Raw genomic sequence first — 26511 nt, forward strand, 5'->3', positions numbered from 1 at the left:
AATAGGATAAGCATTGAGCCACAGATTATATGAAAAATCATTCAAGCAATGAGATCAAATATCTTTTCCAGAAGACCATTTCCCAAGCTATATTAATAGAAGATTTACAGAGGAATGCTGCCTATGGCTGAAATGTATGTGGAGAGCATTTGTTTAAACAAAGAAAAAAAAAAAAAGAAAAACAACCACAACAATATAAAGCTATTTAGCACCACTGCATGGTGTTTTGAGCATTTGTGCATGCACCTAGTGCCATTCAAACACTGCAAACTAGAGAGCTGTATCATATATTTTAGGTGGGGAAAAATTCTTTCTCTGTCTTCTTTCCACAGTAAAGGAGATTTAGAACAAAACAAAACAAAAAAAGAAGCATTTTTCAGAGTTCCTTCTGAAATTTTCCAAGTTGGGAAAAACCTATATGCACCCACAGTAGAACGATCCTCTGATTTATATCACAAATCTTATCAGAGATTCTCTATCTCATCCTTGAGGCAGAGCAGCAAATGGGGTCCTAAGACTCACAGCTGAAGTCAAGGAAAAGCAAAACTAATGCCATGAAATGAGTGAACTTAGAGGTTCAGAAATCTCAAGGCACAAAAGATACTTCAAAACTTTCAGATCCTGTTCTTGATTTTGGCACACTCAGTAAATGGATCCTTGGGTTTTTGAAATGATCTTACTATCACTTAGCTCTGTTTATAGTTACCATTATCCAATCTGATCTTAACAGAATGGCAGAGAAACATGTAGTATCCTTGGTCCCTATACCAAACTCCAACTCTCCATATTAAAAAAAAAAATAAATTACACTTACATAAAAATAGTCACTCATAATACATCTGCATATGTTACATAGCTTTGAAGCTTGATTTCAACAATATCTTACAGTTTCACTGCCAAAATATTTACCATAAAAATACTGTTCTCTGACATTGTTAGTCCACTAACACTCTAATGAAACTGATTTGAAAAATGAAATATTTCTATCCACTTTGTTACCTCAATCGTTATGTTATCTTCAGGTATGCAGTTTGAAAAAGGCAGATCTATACCACTATTTGGAACTAAAATCTACAGTCATCACCAAGGAAATAAGACTTTTTCAACACAGAGAATCTATTTGTCTAATATTCTATATAGACATTCACCTCCATTTTCTGCTTTTATTTGTTTGTTTGGGGTTTTTGTTTTGTGGTTGTTGTAGTTTCTGTTTGTTTGATTGATTGATTTTTGGTTTGGGGAGTTGTGTTTTATTGTTTGCTTGGTTATTTTGTGTTTTTTTTTTTTCTTTCCCCACCCTTGAGAGGCTGGAAAATGCAAAAGAACTTTGGTAGCTGGTATGACACCTCCTTAGCTTGGTATAAACCATGTTAACTCCACATTCACAATGGAGCTTTGGGCAACACACCTCTCTCTGACACAGTGTAAGTATCATGCAGAGCTAATAGCTGGCTTTATTCCTATTTTAACTAACTTATAATTTGTGAGTTTTTGCTTTAATTCTATTTAATTGGTGAGTGAGTAACAAAACCTTATAGTAATCGTTAAAACTGAGGGGGAACTTTGCTATTTGCAGTACTTAGCCACACCATCTCAAGCTGATCATCTCTTGCTGATGTACTACCAGATGATGGCTGGGTGCTCTTGTGGTAACTGTCTTTCAGGGCCAAAAAATACCAGAATGAATCATCAGTCTGTTAGAATTGGTTCTTGTTACTGGACTGTCATACTCCTGTTTAAGGGGAGGACTGTATTGTTTGGCATATCTCAACACTATGCTTCACTGAACATGATTGTTGCCTCTTGGCACTACCTTACTATGAAATTAACTCTCTTGGGTATGCATTAACTCCATCACTGAACTAATGTAAATTTACCACCACAGACTCTTAATTTCTATCTCCTTAAGCCTCATTCTACTTGTAAATTGTTGTAAGTCACCTAAAGAAGCAGCTTTCTGAGACGAAGGAGTAAATAAACTCAGATATTTAATTTTTCAGGTCAACATTTAAATGCATCTGTTAAAAATGGCCTGTCATAAAAGTTGATTCCTTCAGAAAAGAATAGCTTTTAATTGTTCATGTGAAAAAACCATAATGATTCAGAAAGGAGTTTACAGAGGTAGAAATTTAGGAAGGATACGAGAGTATAAGATACATAAATATCGTAAAAAGTAATTTCCACAAACAGTAGATAATGCTTTCTGTTCCTGTTGGAGGCATTTTTTTAAATGAGCTTGAAACTTGAATGTCTGCATGTTTTATAATTTCCTATTCTTTAGAACCTTTTACTCTGCTTAATATAAGGTAAAAAAGGGAAAGAGATTATTCCAGTTTCCTATAGCACCCATTTAAAAATCCTGAATAGGTAACTTATTTAGTTTTACCTTTAGGACTAATTAAAAAATTGTATACACAAAATGAGCTACACAATTATGACTATTACTTAGAGTATAGCTACTGAATTAAGTTAGATTTCTATCCACATTTGTGAAGATTGTTTCATAAAGATTCATATAGACATTCCCTTGATATTCGTAATTTTTAATCTTAAGTAACTGAGAGCCATATTTCATCAGGATCATTGATATGAAGTCTTAGAAAAGAGTAGAAAAAGCTCTAGTCTATTATGCACTGTTCACAGCTAAGTTTTCAGGGAAAGGGAATCATTTAATAAGCTTATTTGATATTGAGACAGAATATATCTCTTGAGCAGTTACTTCAGGCACTAAATCAGATGCTGCGATGAGCTAGATCTTCAAAGTGTGCATGAAGTCTTTCCCCTTTAATCAGTGGAGAAAGCTTGAGTCTTCTGAAAGCCAGTATATTGATCTGATCAAGGAATTGCTAAGACTGGTGCAAAGGAAATTGTATGAATATATATGGAACAGAAGTATATCAGGGCATTAAAAATTGCAATTGACTTATCTCAGTAGTTTCCCCGTTCTTTTATCTTTTTTTCTCTTCTGGAAGTCTTTAGCCACAGATTATTACATATGGGTTGAGCAAGGGAGAGAAACTTGCTGTGTATGACTCTTAGGAGTTGAAGGATTTTTTGAGGACTGAAGAAAAAAATCTGGGAAGAGCTCACTTTTACATAAATGAAGCATCTGGTCAAGGAACAGCATACAGGTTTGGGGCAGGAAAGGCTGGTGGGCTACATCTGACCGTGCAACAACGAGGATGAGAACCAGGAGCCAAGGTCTTGCATGAAAAGAACATATGGTAGAAGGCAGAACTTAGAACTGCTCTGATCACCAAGCTTGCTATCCAAGAACAAGAGCGTGACCAACTACACACCACAGTACAATGAGAAAAGTATTAATTCTGCCTACAAGGACTGGTTTCTCATCTGGACTATTCCCTGAATCATGCCTTGGTAATATTTGGCTAGGTGCCAAGAATTAAATAGTGTGGACAACTGTGGGACAATTTTGAAGCCTTCACTGGGTCCTTTTTGATTCATATTTATAGACATGGTCATAAACCTCAGATCCTAACCTGAAATGGGAAGATGATGGGCATTGGCTCTTTTAGGCTGTTTTGAGAAGAAATGGAAACTGGCAAAAATCTATATAGCAAAACTATGTAATAAAGTATAAGAAAAGATTGGTAGCTAAATATTACTTACTTTGGTGTGTAGTTTACTAGTTATTCAAAAGCTATCTCTACGTCTGAAGACAATATAAATGCTATATGAATTAAAGACAACTTGTGTTTTTATATCTATTAAGAATGTATTTCATCACAAAACCATGCAAGTGTCACTTTACTTTTTCCTTGTGAAAATTTGTTCTTGACAAAAAAATACATAATTATGTTAATCATTACAGAGGTATTTACACATGAACTATAACAACTACAAGGAGTGATTCCTGTTCACCTTCTTAAGAATAGTGAGTGCAATTCACACAGTGGCTTAAAGGCTGTACCCTTAATAATCAATAACTTGATGGAAACAGGACCGAGATCTAAATGGGTGTTTGGGGCCGTTCTACAAAATCTGTGTGTGACAGGTCCAATTTTCTTTCATATTATGAGAAAATGTTGAAATATTAGCAGCTGAAGTTTTATTAGCTACAAATAACCACTTTAAAATTCACAATGCTGTGCTTTAGCACTACATGACCTCAGAATAAGTGGTAATTTCATTACAAATGAATTCTGAGTATATGTGTACAAGTTTATTAAAATATTTGTTTTCTAACTTGTTTCCTAACTGAAAATTTTAGACCTTTTCTTTACACCTTTGTCTCACTTAATATCAATGCTGTGGCTTTTTTCTTTTTTTCCCTTTTTTTTTTCTGTAACATATTTGAAAAAAAAGACCCTTTTAAATATTTAAATAAATTCAGTCTCTTGGTATATTTTAGACCAGTACGACATTTATGAAAGATGAGTCAGAGCATCTTGGGTTCTCCATTTAAGATACACATCACTAATTCTGATACGAAAAAGATAAGCAGACTAGGCAGATGCCATTTGAATAAGTAAACAAATCACATAATGTGGAGAAGTTTCTAGAAAGTATAAACAGGATTTACAACTTATAAGACCTAAAAATCTTACCTTGGTAAAAGGTGAATAAACCTACAATAACAGACAGAAATCCAGCTTGCTTATTTTCTAGCATTCCCAAAGCTAGAGTAGGTACATCTTTTGAAATCTCCTTTGGTCACTAATATTCTTTAGTGTCCTAGCTAGGACTCGAAAAGTTTATGATATAATGCATATGACTATAGGATTATTTATTTTTTTTGTAAAATTTCATGGATGTAAACATGGAATGGAAGATTGAAGGTGGAACAATAAAGTGCAAAGGTAGGAGGCAATGGATAGTTTTAAAATAATTTTCTTCCATATGGTATTCTAGACTGTCTGTGAAGGCAGAAATCAGACTTTGGTCTCTGCCAATGTCTGTAAAACTTGTGTAAGCAGCTCAGTATGAAGTTTTAAATGAAATGTTAATTACTATACTGGATCAGATTACTCATTGGAGTACCAATGTCACAGCAGTCCTTTTTTAAGTAGAGAGATAACAGGTTGTTAATTAAAAGTTGATTTATGCATAGAAGTATGGGTTACACGTCTTAGTTTTTCATATAATATCATTGTTAGCTGCACTGCACCATATAGATATCTACTTGTTTCTATTTTATTCCTTGTAAGACTTTGGTCACATGCTTATTCAGAATTCAATGTGCTAAAGTACAGTTAGGAATCTTTGGTTTTTCCTGTGAGCAAGATTAAACAGAGATGTCAGCCTAGTTTCTCTTAGTATTCACTTTTCGGTTGTGTACATGTAATTCCAGTTCTCAGTCTGGGTTTTCACAGGTTTTATTTACTCTCAAAAAAGCATTCTTCTTTGCTTTAGATGACATGAATCATTCAAGCCTAAGCTAGTCACTAGGCTGTCTTTACAGTCAGTGGTAGAACTTCCAGGAGACAACCCATACCCTCATTTTAAATATCTGAGATGGTATGAGTTGCTCTCCTGAGTAGTATTTTCCCTCGATTTGAAAGAAAACTTGGGGTGATTTGGCAAACTTTGTGATGATTAAAATAAGTAAAATGAATCCAAACCACATAATCTCAATTTAAAAGAGCATTGTAAGTGACGGTTACTGAAAATTAAAAAAAACCCTGTATTTTTTTAGAGTGCTCTTTTTGCACGCTAATGCTGTGCTTTTCTCTGAATGGTTTGAACTACTCCATTTCTGTCATTTCCATTTCTGTCAACACTGAATTTAATCTGCTGATAGATATTCTCTTCATTTTCCTGTACCCCCTGGAGATCTTCAGTTTTTCCTGTCTTTGGCTAGTCTGCGTGACTTTGATATATTTGCATGCTTAATAAAATTACTGATCATTCAAACATCAGTATTCATAAAACTAACATTAACAAAAAGTGGTTGTTCACTTGAAATTTCTTTTTATTTTCTGTCAGTTCATCCATGACAACACACTGCACTTCAAGATTATTTGGTTTCTCATTAATATCAACTAGGAGCTCTAAGCTTGATTTTGGACAAGACAGTGTCCTTTAACCAATTTTTGGCTGCTGCTCTGAAGGAAATAAATTTGAAAACACAGGGAAAATTTTGCCTGACAGAGGAATCCTAATCTGCCATAGAAAATACATATCTCCTAATACTAATCCCTATTTCCAGGTCCACATTTCACCTATACCTTTAAAGACAGCTATGCCTCTGGCACTCCAATCTTCCAGTCTAGAAATTGTCTTTTTAAGTTAAAGGAGGAATATTTCTTGTTAGTAGTTCACCCACCGTTTAGTACACATCTTCAAAGCTCTTAATGGTTTATTGTGAGGGGACCCCAAATCAGCCAAAGCCTCAAGATGGATCTGCTCTGGCCTTCAATGCTCAAAGAAAAAAAAAAAGCCCCCTCCCCACCCCAACTCCCCCCCCAATCAAACAAACAAACAAAACACAAAAAAAAACCCCAAAAAACAAAAACAAACCAAACAAACCCAAAAGGTTATTAAAAGCCAAGATTATTACCTTAATCTAAAATCAGGAACTCAACTTTCAAAACAGACAAAACTGAAAGCAATTAGCTAACAGAAAATAATAACATGGTTTGAAAGATTTTTTTTTTTTCCCTCTACATGTTGTATCCTTTCAGGTGGGTCTGCGCTTTCAGTGAATTAAGGGACTCTGAGTGGTAGCAAAAGCTTCTGTTTGTTCACACTACCATTTTCCTGTGCCTGCTCAGCTGGTCCGGAGGAGGAGGAGGAGGAGGAGGAAGAAGAAGAGAAGGCGAAGGATGAGGAAGGAGGCTTCTACCTCCTCTCAGAGGCTTTTATTTCACCTAATCATTTCTTAAAGGAATCTACTACAGAACCGAGAGCACACAAATAAAACAAATACCATCTGTCCCAGCTATGCATGATCAAAGCAAATTGTTTCTTTTACATTTGTTAAGTTTTTCATAGGATATTCTCTATCCTTGAGAGGACAGCTAAGAGGAGATAGGCCTTGCTTTAATGGAAATACATATGATTTCACTGAGCTGCTTAAATAACCCAATAAAGTACAGATATTGGATCATCTGGATTTTAAACCAGTCTTTGATGTTTTGTGAAGAAGCAATGAAAATTTGAGCTAAAAGCCATCACACTGAAAAGTTTAACAGTAGCAGGGCAACTGTCCCTTTGTATCTCAGCTATTTTCAAACATATTATAATGTGGCTTTTGATAGTCTACCATATAGTTAAGATAATTTTCATCATTTCCCATTTGTCATGAACTGAGAATATGCAATGGACAGTCACAATGTGGAGTGTAGCTTTTGTGTAGTAACTTTTTAAGCCACAGCTACTTGTTTGTGTGCCTTGAAAGGAAGAGAAAACAAAATCCCCTCTGTGGAAGATCTCAGGAGATTAGCATATTTATCAAACACAATTAGATGTTCATATTGTATATATACCACTATTCACTTAGAAATATCATTCAATTAGAAATGAACTTGTAAACTGAAATTAGCAGAAGGAAAAAAGTACTCAGTGCATTACTGTGAAATTTGTTACAAAATTGGATAATTTTTTCTGACAAAAAGCAGCAGTTCATATTTAGTACTGAACTACTTTTTTCATATATCTGAACTTTAAAGTGAATTGAAACAGAAAATACAGCAAAAAGCATGTGAAGGTACTGAGAGAATATTTTATGGTAAAAAACCATTGAATAACTAGGACCCCTGGACACTGAAAACTATCGACCTGTCAGCCTCACATGGAACCCCATAGAATCTATGTGAAGATTCTGGAGGACAGGGAGGTGATTTGAGACAGTCAATACAGCTTCACCATAGGCAAGCCCTGCCTGACCAACCTAGTGGACTTCTATGATGGAGTGACTTCTGTTAAACCTTTGACATGGTCCCCAAACCATCCTTCCCTCTAAACCGGTGAGAGATGATGAAGGGACTCTTTGGTGGATGAGGATTTGTTTGAATAGTCACATCCAGAGGGTGTTCATGGCTCAATGTCCTGATGGACACTGACGTCAAGTGGTGTCCCTCAGGAGTTTGTACTGGGACAAGAACTGTTTAATATCTTCCTCAGTGACATAGACAAAAGGATCAAGTGTACCCTCATCAAGCCTGCAGATGACACCAAGCTGAGTGGTGTGGTTGATACACTGGAGACCTGGACAAGCCTAAGAAGTGGGCCCATGGGAACCTCAAAAGATGTTAAACCAGGCCAAGTGCAAGGTGCTGCACCTGGGTTGGGTCAACCCCTGTTATCAGTGCAGCCTGGGGTATGAACTGATTGAGAGCAGCCCTGCTGAGAAGGACTTGGGGATACTGAGGCATGAAAAGCTGAACCTGAGCTGGCAATGTATGCTCGCAGCCCAGAAACCCAACTCTATCATGGGCTGCATCAAAAGAAGCATGGCCAGCTGGTTGAGGGAGGTGATTCTCACCCTCTACTTCCTTCTGGTGAGACCCCAGCACAACAAAGGCATGAACGTGTTTTGAGTTGTCCATATGAGGGTCACAAAAATGGTCAAAGGGCTGGACTACCTCTTCTAGGAAAACAGGCTGAGAGAGTTGGGCTTGTTCAGCCTGAAGAACAGAAGGCTCCAGGGAGACATTGTTGCAGCCTTTCACTTCTGGAATGCGGGCTATTAAGAAGATGCAGACAAAGTTTGTAGCAGGGTCTGTTACAACATGACACAGGACTAAATGACAGGGGGTAAATTTAACCTAGATACAAGGAAGAATTTTTGCTACAACAGGGATGGTTAACACTGGAACAGGTTTCCCGGAGAGGTGGTAGATACCTCATCCCTGGAAACATTCAGGGTCAGACTGGATGAGGGTATGAGCTATCTGAGTGGAAAAGATCTCTTCTAACTCAAAACATTCAATGATTCTATTCTTTAAATTATTCTATTGGTTTGGTCTGTTTCAAGATGAATATAGATAAAAATTGGGTTTCCTTTATGCACAATATCTACTTCCTGCATTAAATGTGTTTGTTGATTTAAAAGAATATTGTTATAGATAAGACCTCAGATATTTTTAAACTCTCAGTGGTACTAAATAATTAATGTTAAGGCAAGTCAACAACTGCATAGTTTATTCTTCTCAGTTGAGATCAACATAAATGTTTCCTAAATTCCAAGTACATAGGCAGTCAGACAGTTATGCCAACCCCCTGAGGACAGTTACACTAAAACTGAATTATTCCAGACACATTCCTTCCTTGTTAGTGAAAATAAGAAATTACTCCTTGCTGATAAGAACCTTCTGTCCCCATCTCAGCATGTCACCTGAGCTCAAGTATTCTGGTCAATGATCTGCACAGCAGCAACCCTATCCTTTTTTGATGGTTGACCAAGCATAGGGAGGAAAAATTCATGCCAATATGTCAAGGCACAGAACTAGGTAGTCAGATTAAACCTATAAATTCATTTTATTTTTCTCAGTTTCTTTCTATTCCTTTGATGGTTTTATTGTTAAGAACAGGCCTACTCCTGAGTGCCTAAAAATATCTTATATGTAGGAAGAGAAAGATAATAAAAAGAAAGACTTAAGATTCTGCATTTATCTAAACTAGACAGTGCACAGCACGGTTTCTGGCTCAGCTGAAAAGATGTTGCTGTTTCCCATGCAAAGCCATGAATATATAGAGACACAGATTATTTGTATGCATTTTCTTAAAACATTTTCCAGTTTAGGTGGGTTTTTTTTAACATTTTTCAGAGGACAAATGTATTGCAATGCATTACAATGCACCAAGAAACTCCTTAAATAAGCTCATCTTTTTATTTTGCCATAAAAATGCCATGAAACAAACATTTCAGAAAAGATACTTTTCTTTATAATTTTGTGCAGTTTGGCGTAATGAAGGACTGACAGCTGGAAGAAGCTTTAAGTGGTACTGCAGTACAAGCAATAAACAATAAAAATAATAAATAACTGGTTAAAACCATACTGAAATATTTTAAACATTTTAAGACTTCCAGAGTGCTTTTTGATGAGTCCTTTGACATGCCTCCAGTACAAGGTTGTGCCTTACAGGGTCTAGTGTTTACAGTCCTGTCACTCTATAATATGAACTGAAGAGCAATAATAAATATTTACTATTGCACAGCAAGCTAAATTTTCAGTGGGGACAATCTAACATTTTCCCTGCTTTATTCTTGCCAACTAATTTCAAAACGATCACATTTTCTAACTAATTCTAATGACATGCCGAAGAACTGACTGACATACAGTAAGATTCTAACTTAAAATATGACAGAATATATTGACACCAGAATATGACACCAGAAGTTTCGCTATCAGACAAACACATATTTTGAATTTGTTCATTACATATAACTTCCTAATATTTTCCTGGCATTATAAAAGTGCAGCTATAGAAAGTTAATTGAATAATGAAGGTACTAAGCAAAGACAAAATGCTTAGAGAATAGCTTTTCAAACTATTTTTTGGTTGAGTTTTTAATAAAATGCTGCAATATTGCAGAAGTATTTATGACTACTAATAAATGAAATTCACTTACTAAGCATTTTTATATTTGATTTTGTTATTACATGACTATATTGCTTGGCAACATTCCAGTAGCTTAAAAAAATTTTGATAAATAAATCTGAATGAAATTTTGAAACACATAGAAGAACTACTGTAAGAAATTCTAGGCTTAAATTATTTTGTCAATGAATAAATCCTTTTTTAGTTATTGCTTATCTGTCTATGCTGATTATTAGCACAGCATAACATGTGCAAATACTGTTGTTTGGGAGAATGGAATATTAAAAGATATAATGTCAACAAAAAACCCATTTCTCAAGCTATTAAATACATAAATATTATCTTCATTAGCACAATTTTATAAATTAACATTTGAAACAGTGTATATGCTAGAAATGCTCTAGCATATATCTATAGTTCATAGTATTCTGATGAGTATTTTCCTCATTTTGATTTAGAAACTTTGCATTCAGATATTGAGATATGATTACGGAGAAGTCCAGTGTGTAAGGCATTCCATGTGTGCTAAACCAGAAAGGAGATAACCAAGCAACAGAGATAATCTGGAGGAGAAGGAGAGGCCCAATTTGGATTGTGATAGAAGCAGCAACTCTATAGTACATACTTGCAATTTCTGATTTTCAATGGGTCATAAATTTGATAGAAGAAATTTCTATTTCTTACCTACATTTCCAGTCATTAGGTATGAATTCTGAAAATCCATCATTCCCATTCCAACAATGTGTATAAAATCTTCAATCACCTGCATTAACTCCACTGAGCCTGGATAGATCTAACAAAGGAAGGTCAGACATGTCATTAGTTATAATATCAAAATCTCTACAGCAGCAAATTCAAATAAAATGTGAGACTTAACAGTCAAGTTGTGCTTCCCATTTTTCAATATGGAACATTTTCTGCTACTGTAAAACAACCATTTCGTTATTAAATCCTCATCCAAACAGACACTACTTCCCAGAAAGTTGTGAGAAGTCAACTTTGCACTGGAACTGTGGAATGTTCGCTCCAACTCACTGCACCACAAAATTATTGGCCATTACTTTTATTAATGGTTAAAGCATTTCATATTACAGAGTAATTCTAATTAAAATATACTTCCTTCCTCTGGAAGATGCCTTCAGTAACTTCAGACCTATTGATACAAATGGCTGAAAGCAAATCTTACTGTGCCTTCTCCAGCATGATAATTTTGTTTATTTAATCAATGTGTAAGCAATATAAATTTTTACTGGTAGTTCTATTCTCATTGCTGATGTGGAGTAGTAGAATCATAGAATAGCTGAAGCTGGAAGGAGCCATTGGAGATCATCTAGTTCAACCCTCTGTGCAGAGCAAGATGAGCTCTAGCAAGCTGCCCAGGACCACATCCAGTTGGATTTTGAATGTCTCCCAGGACAGAGATCCCAGAGCCTGTCTGCACAACATGTTCTAGCATTCAATCACTCTCACAACCAGTCTTTCTTATTTATAAATGGCATTTACTGTATTTTAAGTTTTGCCCTTGTTTTTCATTCTGTCACTGTACACAACTGAGACTTGGCTCAGTCTTTCTTTCTCCCCTCCTCCCTTCAGGGTTTCGAAGTATTGGCAGGACCTTTCTTTTCCAAACAAAATTGTGTCAGATATTTCAGCCTCTCCTTGCACAGTAGATGCTCTAATCCCCTAAATGTCTTCATGGTTATCTGCTGGGCTCTTTTTATTATGTTCATGTCTTGCACTATAACTGGACACAATAGCCTCGGTATTGTGAATGTAGCCTCTCAATTCGACTTTCAAAATGATAAGGACTAGTGCATTTCCAAGAAATTTTATTTGCAAAGCTGTAAGCTACTGCAATCACAAAAACATTAACATTTTTTTATATTCAACAATAATGATTCATTAGCAAAACAGCATTAAAGATCAAAGTAGTTATTAATAACCTTAAAAGTTCTGTTCATATCACATAGATAAAAAAATTCTTTACAAAATACAGTATTTTTTAATAGAAAAATAATGGATGACCTGTTCATGGTGCTTTTTTCTTCATATCAGTGAGATGTCCAAATTTCACTTTATGAGCAATATTCAATCCATTCTTTCCACTGCTGGGACTACAGACTCCAAAAAATGCCTATAGAGACTATAAATTGCTTCATATTGCACTCCATCTTCATCTTGCTTTATCTATCTAGATCCATAGCTGCTTCGAATTGCTTAGAGAATTTCACAATGTGCTTTGTTTTCTCTATGGATCTTTTATAAAAGGTAGGGCAGTAATACTATTTTGAAGAAGAATTCGTTGTGACATTTATTATCCTAACAGGTTGCAAATATTGCTTCAGGTGAAGGAGATTTAACTTCCATTTTCCTAATGCTGAGTTACTGAGGCAGCAAGTGTGGTTTTTGCATCCATCTCATTCATAGCACACCCACAGATTATGTACGAAGGAAAAATTTCAGTGAAAAGATTTTTTAAACCCTAGTTCTTCCATATAAAACTTTATAGTAATAACTTCAGCAGAAACCGTTGAGCAGTTAGTCTTGTAGAGGTACTCTGCATTTTTATCTATCTGAAATACTGGTTAATCAATAGGATGCCAGTAGATCATGAATGAAGAATATGCAGAACAGCTCTTGTGTTTTGAAACACTGGTATAAAACTTATGCATTGTGGACTTGAAGCGGCTTCCTCTGTGTGGTGCTTTACATCAGCACTTAAAAAAAAGGCAAGCGTTAAAGTGAGTGCTGCCTATCTGAATCCTATATAACCTGTAATGAATGGTATCAACTGTTAGCATTTAATTTAGAAAAAAAGATGTGCTGAGGCATTGCAGCTGTACACTTGACTGAAAATCAGCAATTTGCTGACAGTGAGTAAGATTTTCTTTCCAGGAAAGAATACAGAAAACAGGCTAAGAGATTTATGCTAACAGTAGCTGTGGAATTTAAGAAAACTATGCAAGCTGGCAAAAAGGTTGGTTAGAATGCACTCAGGTGCATTGCAGGTTTGCAATGTTTTATTACAGAAAATTTGTTTGAGTGACTGAACCAGATACAGAATCACCTTTAGTCCGTAGTATTTTTACTGGGCTGTATTCACAGGACATAACAGCTTGCACAGATTCTTTTCAAGTTCAATTCCTGCCTTGATTTTGACATAAAAACCTGAAAAAATCTTCATACAGAATGTATTAATTTCAAATTTTTTTCTGTTTTAAAATCCAATCTCTTTTTAACCCTAAATTTCCAATGTTTTATGCAAAATATGATAGAAAATAATATTTTGCATTGGATTTTTTTTCCCTTTCAATAGTGAAAGTAAAAAAGAATCTTAGCAATACTCAGGGGTCCTGCTTATCCTTCCTAGCTGGTATTAAGGGTTAGTCACTTCTGAAGTTTCATTGAGACTGCTTGTGTAAGTGTACAAGAACAGTAATAAGACCAGTGTTATGGTTTTTTTGGGGGGTCATATCTCAGAAACCTAAGATTTAGTGAACTCCCTAGCTTTATCACCAGGCAGCTATGGGCCCACTGCTCCTGTGTACAGCTCATACTGGTGCTCTTTTGGGTTCCTGACTGCCTACCAGCGCTGTACACAGATCTGTGAGACAGAGAGAAGGCGCTATGGAAAAGTAGAAATAACTTGTCCCTTCTCTGTCTTTCAACACCACTTCTTCTACCAGCAGCAAGGAAGGGAGGGAACTGAAGACTTGTTTTCCCTCTTTTACCTCCATGTTCTCAGAATTTCCTTTTAGTTCATCTCCTGATCTTCGTGGGACAGATGGCAGACAAGGCATGGGTAAGCAGGCAAAGTGGAGGTAGAAGATGATAATGGATCACGTTCTCCTAACCACTCCTGATTTTAAAATCTTGTGTTGCACATAAGTGCACTTGACTATTTTCCATACTGAAATATCTTGCTTTGTTGAAGCATTCTTCATATGAAAATGTTTCCCTGGCTTTGACCACCTCCGTGATTTTTCCTCTGTACATAATTATGCTAATCCCCATTGTCAATGTTAGTTGTGTTGGAATAAATTTGATGGTATTATGGTCATGTTCATTAACACAAATAGTATTTATATTATATATATTTATATATTCATATATTAATATAATAATAGAATAATTATACTTTTATAATGATGTAATGATTGCCTTATAATTTCTTGGTGTAAGCATATAGGAAATTCTCATATCCAAGAAAAAAAAATTATTTTTATTTGAATTTTAAACTCTTCTATTATAAAATAGTGATTTTTTTTGCTATATTTTCCTATTTTATAAAATGCTATCCTCATATCTAAATTATTGAGAACTTTATTAGTCTGAGAATTACAACTCTTCTCCTAAATACAACCTTTCAGAAAAGGTCTACTGTTTACATTTCTGTAAGTTCTTTGGTGGTGTCATATGAGGTCTTTAGGTGAGTTCTGATGTGTTGTTTTTAATAAAAGCAGCACTACAGATAGCCTTTAATAGCATTTTTCAGTTTTTGTATGTACTTTAATACAACATCCAAAGCAAAGGCATAGTGAATAATCCTATGGAATGTAATAAAAATCTGCTTATCAAGAGAAGCACCTTATGCTCTTAATATAAATTTAATCTAAGGAATTAGCCAGTGGGTCCTGAAATTTCTCCTTTTTGAAAAGGATCAGTTTTTTCCAAAATATTCTCTTGCTTAGACATTTTGATAGGGTGCATGTTTAACCTGATTTTTAAAACCATATATTACACTTTGTAAAATCTTACCTGTTGGGCATCTTCCCATTTCTCTTTGTTTTCTTCATCTAAGAGATTACTAATGATTTGAAAGAAGTTCTGAAAAATCAATTAGATAAAAGTAAAATTATTTCAAGGACATAAACTACCATATCCTTAATTTTACATTAAGAAAGCTTTCCTCTCTCTATTACAGATGCAGTCCTGCAGCCTAATTTCTGTCAGTGAAAGAGATGAGGTAATAAAATAAAGGACAAATAATACATGGTTAATTGTTCATTTTTAATCAAGTTCCATAGTTCATATAATCAAGTTCCATAGTAATGCTGTGTATAAAACAAGAAACATTTCAGGCTTGCTAAACTTCTAGGTGTGATAGTGTTCTATTTGGAAATTGCTCTCATTTCAGAAATAAAACAACTATATATTTTGCAAAAACCCCAAAGTATGGTTAAAAAAACACCAATCTCAGGGTCTTTAGTTTCTATTCAAAACATGAAAATTACCCTTAATAACCAAACATAGGGCATATAACGGTATTTCATTGGTAAATACTGTTTGAAACCAGGTGCCTGTTACTTTCAAATTTTACATCTGCCTCTATCCTCTTAGGAATTTCAACATAAAAGCAATAATTAGTTTCTGTTTCTTTGACCTTAGCCTATTAATTTCTTTATCTGATTCTCCTATTCATTTAAGAATAAGGGGAAAAAAGAAGATAAAAAACAAAACAGCTAAGACATCTTTGATTTTGAATCATACTTTTTAAAAATTACTTTCTTCCAAATGTTTGTGGAGAAATTTCCTTTCTAATTTTGTCTGTTCTCTCTACCAATTTGTATCCCCAACTTCTTCATCCTTAAAAGCTAAGAATTTGTACAGTCTGTTCCCATCTCTGTATCATATTTTGTGCAGAATGTCAATTTTGTCTACAGCCTGCCAATTATAATTTATCTGTTCCTTCATAAAAGATACATGTACTTTCCACTAACCTTAGCTGAAAAGTGCAATTAATTTTCCCACAAACTCTAAAAAATCTTTAACTGGAATACCAGCCACAGAATCATACTGGAACTCAGAATAATGGTCATTACTTCACCTGCACTTACTTTTTAGCCAATTTGGGGAATAAAAAGGACTTAAATAAGGTTTAAGTAAGAAGTAACTTTAACTCATTATTAAATACAAACCATTCAACTGCACAGTGACAAAAAATAGAGCAGAAATAACTTCTGACCTTAGTGTTTGGTATACTTGAAAAGACACTGATTTCAAAATATGAGACACCTTAAGGTGTCTCACAACCATATAAGTAAAACATTTTAGGATACAAAATTGAATAAAACTTGTGAAAACTATTTTTACATTATAACAGTTTACCAGTTTAATCTAGTCCTAACACCAACTGCTTGACAAGCAAGAGGATCTATCTTCACCTAATCACTAGGAAGTTAACTATGCTAACTATAAAATTGACACAGACAAAAATTGCTTTAACTTGACCAAATTTAATATAGAGGTGACTGACACTTTGCTGAACTTGGACAAAATAATCTTGTACATTAATGAGGCTACAGTTCTTCTCTCACTGAAGTCATTAGCAAAATATCCATAAGCTTCAGTAACACAAAAAAACATAATGAGAAGAAACAAAAAGGCTCAGCGAACTCCTGTGAAAATTACAATCATGCGTTGGGACAAGATGATGTGAATTAATGATAGGACATAAAAGAAAAATGTTCTCATGGTTTGATCCAATCTGCAGTGTTACTGAAGAAAAGTTTCTAGTCAAGTAGAAGATAAGAAGAGGATATATATAACATGTATTGCTTATATATCAGGAATTCACTTCATCTCTTTCAGGTCTTCAATTGCAAAATTAGGCACAATGCAAGGAGTTACGTTCAGTATTATAAAGGATTATGCCAATTTAAGCAGGTCAGCAAATCATACTTGTGCAAATGCAACTTTATCTAGGAAAAACGTATATCTTCACTGGTTCATCAGGTAAAATAGAATAAACTGGCCAAGGTAGTTTCATGGCACTATAACCATTTTTACTCGTTGTAATTTTGGAGAAGAATTCTACTAGGTAGACTTTGCCTTATGAAGATTTTGCTTGAGGAAAATGCTTTTCAAAACACAGTAGTTCTGCACTCTTCCAGTGCAATACTGTAGAAATGTAGTTGACAGAAATTTTAACTTTGTTAGGGTGTCATCAGCCATCTAGCTGCAGCAGCACGGAACTCAGTGTGGGCTAATTTATCATCCTAGGGAGTTGTTTTGAAGCTAGTTTTGCATTACACTGCAGCCACGGATTTCCCTGCAGAAACAGTTTAAGCCGTAATTGCAACAATATCCATGTCAATGTAATGAGAACAATCTGAGAAGAGCCTTGATTACCTGAAAACCACTCCAGAGTTAAAAAGTTTCTTATAGATGATATATTAAATGGGTTTGCTAATAATGTTATTTGTTAATTAAATTTTACGTTTAGTTTAGGTACATGTAAGCATTAAAATGACCAATAATTGACAGAAATATATGTGAAAATATTATGAATAATCCTAGACTCCAGCACAAACAAAAGATGAGCAAAAACCTAATATATATTTCATACTTGTCAATAAACCATAAATGATGAACTTGGCAACAAGAATATCTTTCTTCTTGAGATTTTTTTTTTTCCCTATTTCTATTGCTGGTTGATGTCATATTTATGGTAGCAGTGGAGGCTGAGATGCATGCAGCTTTTAGACTCAGCAATACCAGTGCTTTGTGAATTAAAAAGAGGATAAGTAAATGGATTTCCTCCTTCAATAATGAATAGACATGAGATACAGTTCAGAAAACGTAACAGGAGAGGAAGGGTTAAATTCTTTCTTCTATTTTGACTATTCTTTTGTTTATTGCATGAATGCTGCAAGAAACATCATTGCCCTTTAGTAAAATGATTAACAAGTATGAAGGCTAAATTTTAGAAGCATTATGGATGTGATCTGAAGGTATTACTGCAGTAAACACTGGACCTCCCTGTAGACTGAAGCTCCTTCCTTTCATGGCAGAGCTTAAATATTAATGATCTGGCCACTACAGGAAATGTTGGGATAGCCAGAATCAAATTTTGAAGTCCTTTATTTTTGCCCAGGTTTTTTTTTGATGATAATGCCAATTACAGTTGGGAATGGTCAGTTATATTTTTCCTAATTAATTTCCTTCCTTTCAATTTTTTCTTCTATAATACAGTGGCTACAGTTCTCTATCCATTTGAAATTCTTTGACCCTCTCTGCAGGCATAAAGCTGTCATAAATCCTTTTATACAGCTAGAGAAGAATTCCTCCCTAGGAGGAATTAATGGATAGCCTTAAGTCACCTCCAGTCTTGGACTTCAACAGAGGGAAATGTGTGTTTGGGAGGAGGAAGGTGGAAGGGGAAAAAGGATTGGACAATCCTCTTAATCCCTGACTGACAGCAGTGGGCCTGTGGCTAATATAAATGGGATTATATTGCTCTAAATTCTTTGGGGATAAACTTTGTTTCATGTTGGCCGCTGCATCAGGGGTTTGTACAACTAACTTTGCCATCCTGTCCTGAAAGGTAGCTCAAGCACTTTTAAACCAGTTCTGAATAGCGTTCCAAATTGTTGCTTGTATTATGTTTATTTAGAATTTTTATATTCTTCCTGGTAGAATCCTTCTTACATAAGTGTAGTGGCCATCTCATTACCTTAGTGTACCTACACAGGGTGTTTTAGAGTAATTCACATGCTACATGAAAGACCTTGCTTGCAGAAGAATTGAATGACTCTTGGCTTGTGATTATGTCTATTACTGTACGGCAATTTTCAGTCACTGATGCAGGACACCTTCTTGTTTAACTGCCTCATACAGGGTTATTTTTGTTCCTGGCAATGTATATGCAATGTATCTATAAATATTGTTGCAAAAAAAGGTTAAAAGATGCAAATGGCAAAAGAGTTGTATAATAAATAACTTGGCACTAGATATGTATACTTTAGAACCTTTATTTTACTCTTGCTATCTGTCTGCTTAAACAAGTGGCATTTTCTATGCAGCATATCAGGCAGTAGCACTTCCGTTTTGAGTAATTAGTCTGAAATTTTCTAATTTGATCTCACTTTTTCATTTTTTTTAATGGAATCTTTGAATCACATCTTTTACACTATTGATGAATATTAATACTAAATATGAAAAGAGATTATAGGGACTATCAAGATGGATGGAATGTATAAGAAATAAATATCCTTATAGATATATACTATTCCTTTCTGAGTTTTAATATCAGTGTTGTTTTTGGGTCTGAAAAAATACTATTGCCCACAATTCATCCTAACCTACTTTTCTGACATAATGCAAAATGATAATTTATGACTTTCAGGGATTTTAAATCTCACTCATGCTTTTCTGATAATTTCTTTAAAATAGAAATCTACCTACTAAAAAATTCTGCTTTTTATCTAGTTCAAAAAGTAGAATGTAATTAGAACACCACACAGAGTGGTGCAAATGAATTTAATTTTCAGCTTTTTGTCACTTACTTTGATGAAGGACTAGAAAGTATGAAAATATGTGATAGTTAAAAAAAAAAATTAAATACAATCCTCCAGAGTATGGCAGAATATGAAATATTGTTACATATGGAAAAATCCATGTTTCTCAGAAATTGACAGTAAATTTTAAACTTATGTTAGTGAGACAGGATTTCATTTTATATCATCAGATGTCAGTAATGGGAACATTGCTAAATATATCCCCTGGGCAAAACATATGCTTAATTCGGATTTCACTTACTTTCCTGAACACCGTGCATTATTATTTTCCTTTTATTTTACCTTAGCTCGCAATTTCTTTTAATTTTTTTTAACTTTTATTTTTTCTGACTGTGTTTCAGTGCCTTTTTCTACAGCTGGAATTTAAGAATTCTTGGTATTTAGGCATGCAAATACTGAAATATAGCTATTTTTCTTTCATTTGAGAAATTCTTCCTTATTTCCTTCAGAAAGTGGCTTATGAATTTTAATGTCTTCACTTCAAAGTTATTAATTTAAATTATTTAAATAATAGTTACTAATTTTGCCAAGTTCTGCCTGAATACTGTTACGAATTTTGGAAACATCTCTACATTGCTGAAGTGACCAGAACTTTTGGTGCCGTCATTAGTAGGAAAAGAATCAAGTTCTCCCTAATGTATCTCCCTAACTGCAGATGACCTGATCTGCTAAGCCCATGAACAAAATCACATGTGCTAAGCAATTGCTTGAGACTGGTTCTAAGATTTCTGTAGTGTCTGTGAACCATGAAGAAGTCACATTGGGCTATCAGATTTCTGACTGCATGAAAAATTTTCAGTGAATAACACACTGTTTAATGGTAAAACCAGGAAAGTAGGAAAAGATACTGACTCTCATTAAATTAAAAAAAAAAAAAAAAAAGGATTGTTCATTAAAAATACTTTTTGAAAAGCACTGTTGGAAAAATAATTATTACTTTCAGCTGGCTACAGGCAAACACAAGATATGTTGGTTTCATTGTGGAAGTTAATAGTCTTTGTGCATAGAAAAAATAGAAAAGGTAAAAAATTACAGCAAGCTCTTGAAAACTTAACTGTGGAAAAACTGTATTTTCCAAGATATCTCCCTTCATCTGCATGCATATATTCCCAAGTGTATTTATAATCTCTGCTTGCTGTTACACAAATATGTACACATGACTTGCATTAATAACTTCATTAGTAATTTATGAATGATCACTTCACAAATAATATATAGATTTAACTTCTTAATATTCTTTTTCAGTATATCTTCAATCTTTGAAAAGTGTCTAAAATTTCAGATACAGATGAAAGCCATATCTTGATTTAGAAGTCCTGAGTAATATTTATTTTAATCAACACTACACAATGAGTTGTGGAAATAATTATATTGATTTTAGCTCTGACAGCATTTTCTTTGTCCTCTTGTACAAGAAGAGTTAATTTAACGTGTGAAATAGAAAATTCATACCAAATGCACTCTCCATCACTCCTGCGTACTTTTAATGAGCTTTATTTACCTGAAATGAAGAATCAATGCCAGAATAACATAATATTGTGGATAGATTTTGAACTGAAACAAACTAATTTTGAACAGAAATGAACTGGAACAAACAACACTAGTTGTTTTTGCTTAGTGCAAAAAAAATACCAACACACCCTCTATCCATCAAACTAAACCTTGAAAGACAAAGATACTGAATGTTACAAATAAAGCATTTTACATTTTTCACTTGATGCATTGTTTTAGATAGTTGTCTTATTATATGTAGCTGAGACTTTTTCCTATTTTAAACTTGTATCTTACTTTTCTGTGAACACTGCTATCATTCTATGTCTATCATTCAGTGGGTAAACCAGTTGATGTGCAGCATAGTGACAAAAACTCCATCAGTTGGGGTTTTTTTTTGGGTAATGAAACATTACCTTTACAGTGTTTCTCTTACCTGCACCCCATCAGACGCAGGGATGTAACTCGCTCTTTTAAATGTATCTGTAACATTTCTGAGAATTTCCACAGAAATTAGAAGGTCCCCAGCATAAAAATTTTTCCTCTGTGTTAAATCCAACAGCGTCTTGGTTACTTGGGACATGCCATCACCAGCCAACATCCTCTGTCCCTTAGCGAGGTGCTCTTTAATCTGTATCAGAAGATCAAAATTAATATCAGAACCTACTTTACTGAGGAAAAGGTATGATAAATTCTAAATACAGACAAAATATTAAATATTAAAACTAGTAAAAAAAAAAAGTCTGTCCTGTTAAAGATAAGACAAAATAGTAGACTATGATGACAGAAATATTATTTTTATCAGAGAATCATTAATTTTGTACTGAAAGATTTTGAATTTCTTGTGTTTCACCCATTTGCTTCTTGGAACTTCATAGGCCAGACCGTGGCTTTAATCTACTGCCGTGATGTAGCAAGGAACTGTCCTTCCTCAGAGGAACAGCTGTACACCCACAGTTGCCACTCATTTACAACTAAGAGCTCTGAAAGGAATAAATACTAAGGCAGTACATTTAAAATCTAATTTACTATGGGAAAGTAGACCATTCATGTCTGCCAACCCAGCTTTGCCAGTCAATGCAAGAGAGATGGTTTAGTTGGAAGCTGATTATGGTGCTTTCTTCTGTAGCACTAAGGCAAAGATGTTAACTTGGAACAATCCTGTTTACTTTTCCCAACAAATGGAAATTAAGTTATGAATTGCTCCTATGTATCTGTGCAGGAGAGTACATTTTAGCAGTAGCTCTCCCAGCAGATCTGTTCAGGGCTAGTGATCCAAAACAAATATGCTAGTAGAAGTATACTCCTGATAAGAAGCTGGCTTGTGGATCTTATTAATTCTCAAAGCTGACTTAGCATCTTAGGAAGATGCAGAGTGTATCATGAAGATATGACAAGGCCAGGCAAGGCTAAAAAAAGAGCACATTTGTTAAACAACCTATTTTTAAACATGCATATGAGTTTATGTATACAAACCCAAGTTCTTCCAAATGGAAAGTTAAATTATCATAGAAACATAGAACATCCTGAGTTGGAAGGGTTTTAAAGAAAGGTAAATTACTCTAGACAGACCTCACTCTCAGCAGGAGAGGTGAAGAGAAAATGCTATACAACTGACAACCAAAATTCTGGCACCATCTTTATAAAGGTATCTGTAATTGCTTGGGGCTTGGCCTTATTACTGACATATAGAGAGAGGGAAAAATTACTAATGCAACATACAGTTGGACTAGATGATCTTGAAGGTCTCTTCCAACCTGGATGATTCTGTGATTCTGTGATAACGTGTTGGTGACATGGAAGGGAGAGTGTAAAGATAGTTTTGTCACTTCCAGATCTCCACAGACACTTTGTGTGGATATGCAGGCCTTTGTTATAAAAAAATGAAATAAAAGGATAGACTAAAGGATAGAATATATAGCAAAAGTAGTAGAGTGTTTGAAAGGGTTCAAAATAACTCTCATGAAAGAAATTCAAAAAATGCAATCCTCCTCTGACACATGGACTCTAAGCAGTGGGGCTTTTTTCATGCTGTTGGTTCATATTTTGGTTACATTCTTAACCAGTCTTCAGATAAACTAGATATACGTAACACAGCTGGGGCTGGGAAAAGTGGCTGCTTCAAATTTCATCTATGGCAAGTAATCTGTAATAGTAACTGGGGATTGTTATGAACCACAACAGCCTTGCTAAAACCCTAGAAATACTTAAAACTTGGGAGAATACCCGTTCACTGCATCATGGATGGGAAGCGAACCTCTTCTATACTGTGAGTACAGCAGTACAAGCATAATGGTATGATTAATATTTAGGAAAAAAACATTCAGTGAGAAATGAGACCATTAATTTGTCTGGGTTTTTTGTTTGTTTGTTTGTTTTTTAATAAATATTTCAGCAGAAATACCTCCCTTAGTCTCCAGAATATTGTAATAAATAATCAGGCAAGGAGCTTGCTTGCAGAAATAATTTTGTGCACTTTCCATTCCTTTTAGAAGTAGGCTTTGACAGTAATCATGTAGGAAAATAACAGTGGGGGAAAAGGGGTGATAACTGAAGAAAATTAATTTCAGTAAGTTCAGGGACCTGATATTGGACACATAACAATATGAACTACTTTCTTGGGAACAAGCAAAAGCAAACATAAACATGACTTGCATTTTTCCTGTGCAATGTTACCATTTGCCTCATCTGCTCACACATTGTGTCTTGGTAGCAAGCTAAAAAGAGTAGAACTTCTTCTGGAACTTGTCCAGCTGTTCACTGACCCCGGATCATATTTCCAGATTTTGAGGATGAACAATATTCAGTGCACCTTTATTCAAAACCATAGACATAGAAGACAAAAGACAACCCATAAACCTGAACTCCCAAATTTAACATGTGCCTCAGGATGTACTGTGGGAAAGGCATCACATAACTTGATGGTAGGGTTTAAGGGAGAACAAAAATGTTTTTTGCAATACTAGGAATAAGAGCAGTATGATCAATCCTCACAAAAAGTCTACTGTGCTCTTATTCTTATAGAAACACTGGCAGGAAAGGTGTCAAACTATTTAGCAGGTTATTTTGTATTGCATTATTTTGCTTCCTTTTGCTTCATCTGTACGTTCACCTCCAATTTGCTTTTTCATGCTCCTACCAGACTTCAAACTCACATTTTAAAGACAGCAGGGGCCAGCCAAATTGTAATAGTTTTGGACCATTCGTTGCACACAGAAGTCTTGGTCTCAGCTGCTTTTGGAATGCAAATAATTATTTAAAATGATCCTAGTTTTGACTGGGTTTTATATTTTTCAAAAAGTAAAACTCTTTTTTCAGTGAAAAATTTTACAGATCTCTAGCAGCAGAAGTGGGAGCTGTAGTATACTCTTTAGCCCTTTCAGCAAGACATTTTGGTTGCTTTTGGACACTGATAAAACAGGTCTAGCAAGTGCCCACATTGCCACAGGACTAAATTATTACACCTACTTCAAAAGTAGCCAGGTGGTTTAAAGTACCTCAGATGTACTGGCTCTTAAAATTACAGCTCAGTTTGCTACTTTTTTTTACTTATGTCATATTCGGAAATCTCAATTTCCCAACCCAAGTATCCTTTCTCCCCTGAGCCACACCACTCATACACAGCTTCAAGAGAACCTTTTTTTCATCCTCCCAAGCTCCAACCTGAAGTTCCTTTCCCTGATATTCAGCTATCCCTCCAGGCTCACACTGCCTTGAGTTAGACTAGCAGCATGCTCTTAGTAATAGCGTAACAAAACAGAAGGTTGCAATGTGTTTAGGTAAGGAAAGTGGGTGAAAATTAGAGTTAATTAGGGCAGAGTTTTGACTAAAACCAGCAAGCAATGTACAGGGATTAAGAATTAACAGCCTCTGTTACTGTAAGAATGTAAGAATTAACAGCCTCTATATTATCAGTGATGATGAGTTAAATAATGTATTTTCTTGTTGTAAGACAGCTTACAGCTCCTAAACACATCTTTAAAATCACAGGTGATTCACTCAGTTGATGCAAACTGGTGCAACACTATTAAAGCCAATGAAAATGTCCATATTAGTATGAGTTGAAGGTAGTGGGTTACTTGCACAGCTATCACAATAATCTTTCTGCATGAAAATACAGAATATTCTCATCAGTGGTTAGTGTAATGTCTTTCTCACTATCCTACTTTTTTTCTGTGCTATGGTCAGTGTGATATTACGCACTGCCCAAGAAAGCTATTTTGGTCACCACTGTGGGTCCTTGTAGTTCTCTGTGAAGGTCATTTTTTAGTGGTCTTACAGGCAGACTCATTAAAAATAAAGTTTATGAGCCGAGAGATAGTGAAATGAAGCAGCTGTTAAACTGACACTTCAGTTGTCAGCCCAGCCTCTAGCTGCTTGCACTATATGGTTGCGTACTTGAAAAACTACTGAAATGTTTAACTGGACTTTGACTCAGGGTCCAACTGCCTTTGTCTCCTGATTTATCAGAAAGTATGATATAATAAAAATGACTCTTTACAAAGTCAGACCTCCCAGGCCCCCGGCACTGGAGTACAAATTTATTACTGCATAATAATCACTTCAAACTTAACAGATAGATGTGCTTTGAAAGGACAGAAAACAATGAACCTTCAAGAAACGTATAAGAGACGGAAAAGAATTATTAATTTGAAGAGTAATTATACAATAAACCTTTCTTCATTATTTTTTAAGATGATGTTGGATTCCTGGCTAGGTATTACTAATGATGTCATTAAAACATTTTATGGTAGAAGGAATTTAAGAACACAAATTAGTAAGCCTTACATAGAAGTGAGGAAAGATAGTTTGAAATAAAATTATATCCTGAAATGGCTCATAATCTGCAAACCACTTTTCTTTTTACCTCCACAACCCAACACTAATATTTTATAAAATATTTTTCATAATACTCTTAAGATGCAGAAATTGTAAGAACATTCACATCACATCTATAACACGATGTCATTGTGAGATAGAGCTTTCTTTCAGGTTTGAGGAAAACTTCTTTACAGTTTTTTTTTTTTCTGATAAGCAATAGTCCTTTAACTCTTCTAGCATGGAACTTTCATTTACTTTCCTTTAATATAATAAATTATTTACAGTTTATTCATTTATTTTCAGGCTGTTTCAGTGTCCTAGAATATTATTTCATCCATCTTTTAAAAGAAACAGAATAAGGTCTAAAGATAGGGCTATGCATCTTCAGTTATGC

At 34.8% G+C, this 26511-nt stretch overlaps 1 protein-coding gene across 10 annotated transcripts in view; it reads right to left on the bottom strand.

Annotated features, from left to right (window-relative positions):
* The window catches only part of ADGRB3 (adhesion G protein-coupled receptor B3), a 453017-nt gene that overhangs the window by 209761 nt on the left and 216745 nt on the right, over nt 1-26511 (bottom strand). For all 10 annotated transcript variants that reach the window (XM_050316306.1, XM_050316311.1, XM_050316301.1 and 7 more), the window contains 3 exons: nt 21733-21927; nt 15265-15333; nt 11191-11299 (listed from right to left, as the gene is read on the bottom strand). In XM_050316306.1, coding sequence (XP_050172263.1) covers nt 11191-11299; nt 15265-15333; nt 21733-21927 — 373 coding nt within the window. The remainder of the gene's footprint in view (nt 1-11190; nt 11300-15264; nt 15334-21732; nt 21928-26511) is intronic.

Source organism: Myiozetetes cayanensis, unplaced genomic scaffold (assembly GCF_022539395.1).
Source record: "Myiozetetes cayanensis isolate MyiCay16 unplaced genomic scaffold, myiCay2020 scf2-11, whole genome shotgun sequence".
In the NCBI taxonomy this organism is placed as follows: domain Eukaryota; kingdom Metazoa; phylum Chordata; class Aves; order Passeriformes; family Tyrannidae; genus Myiozetetes; species Myiozetetes cayanensis.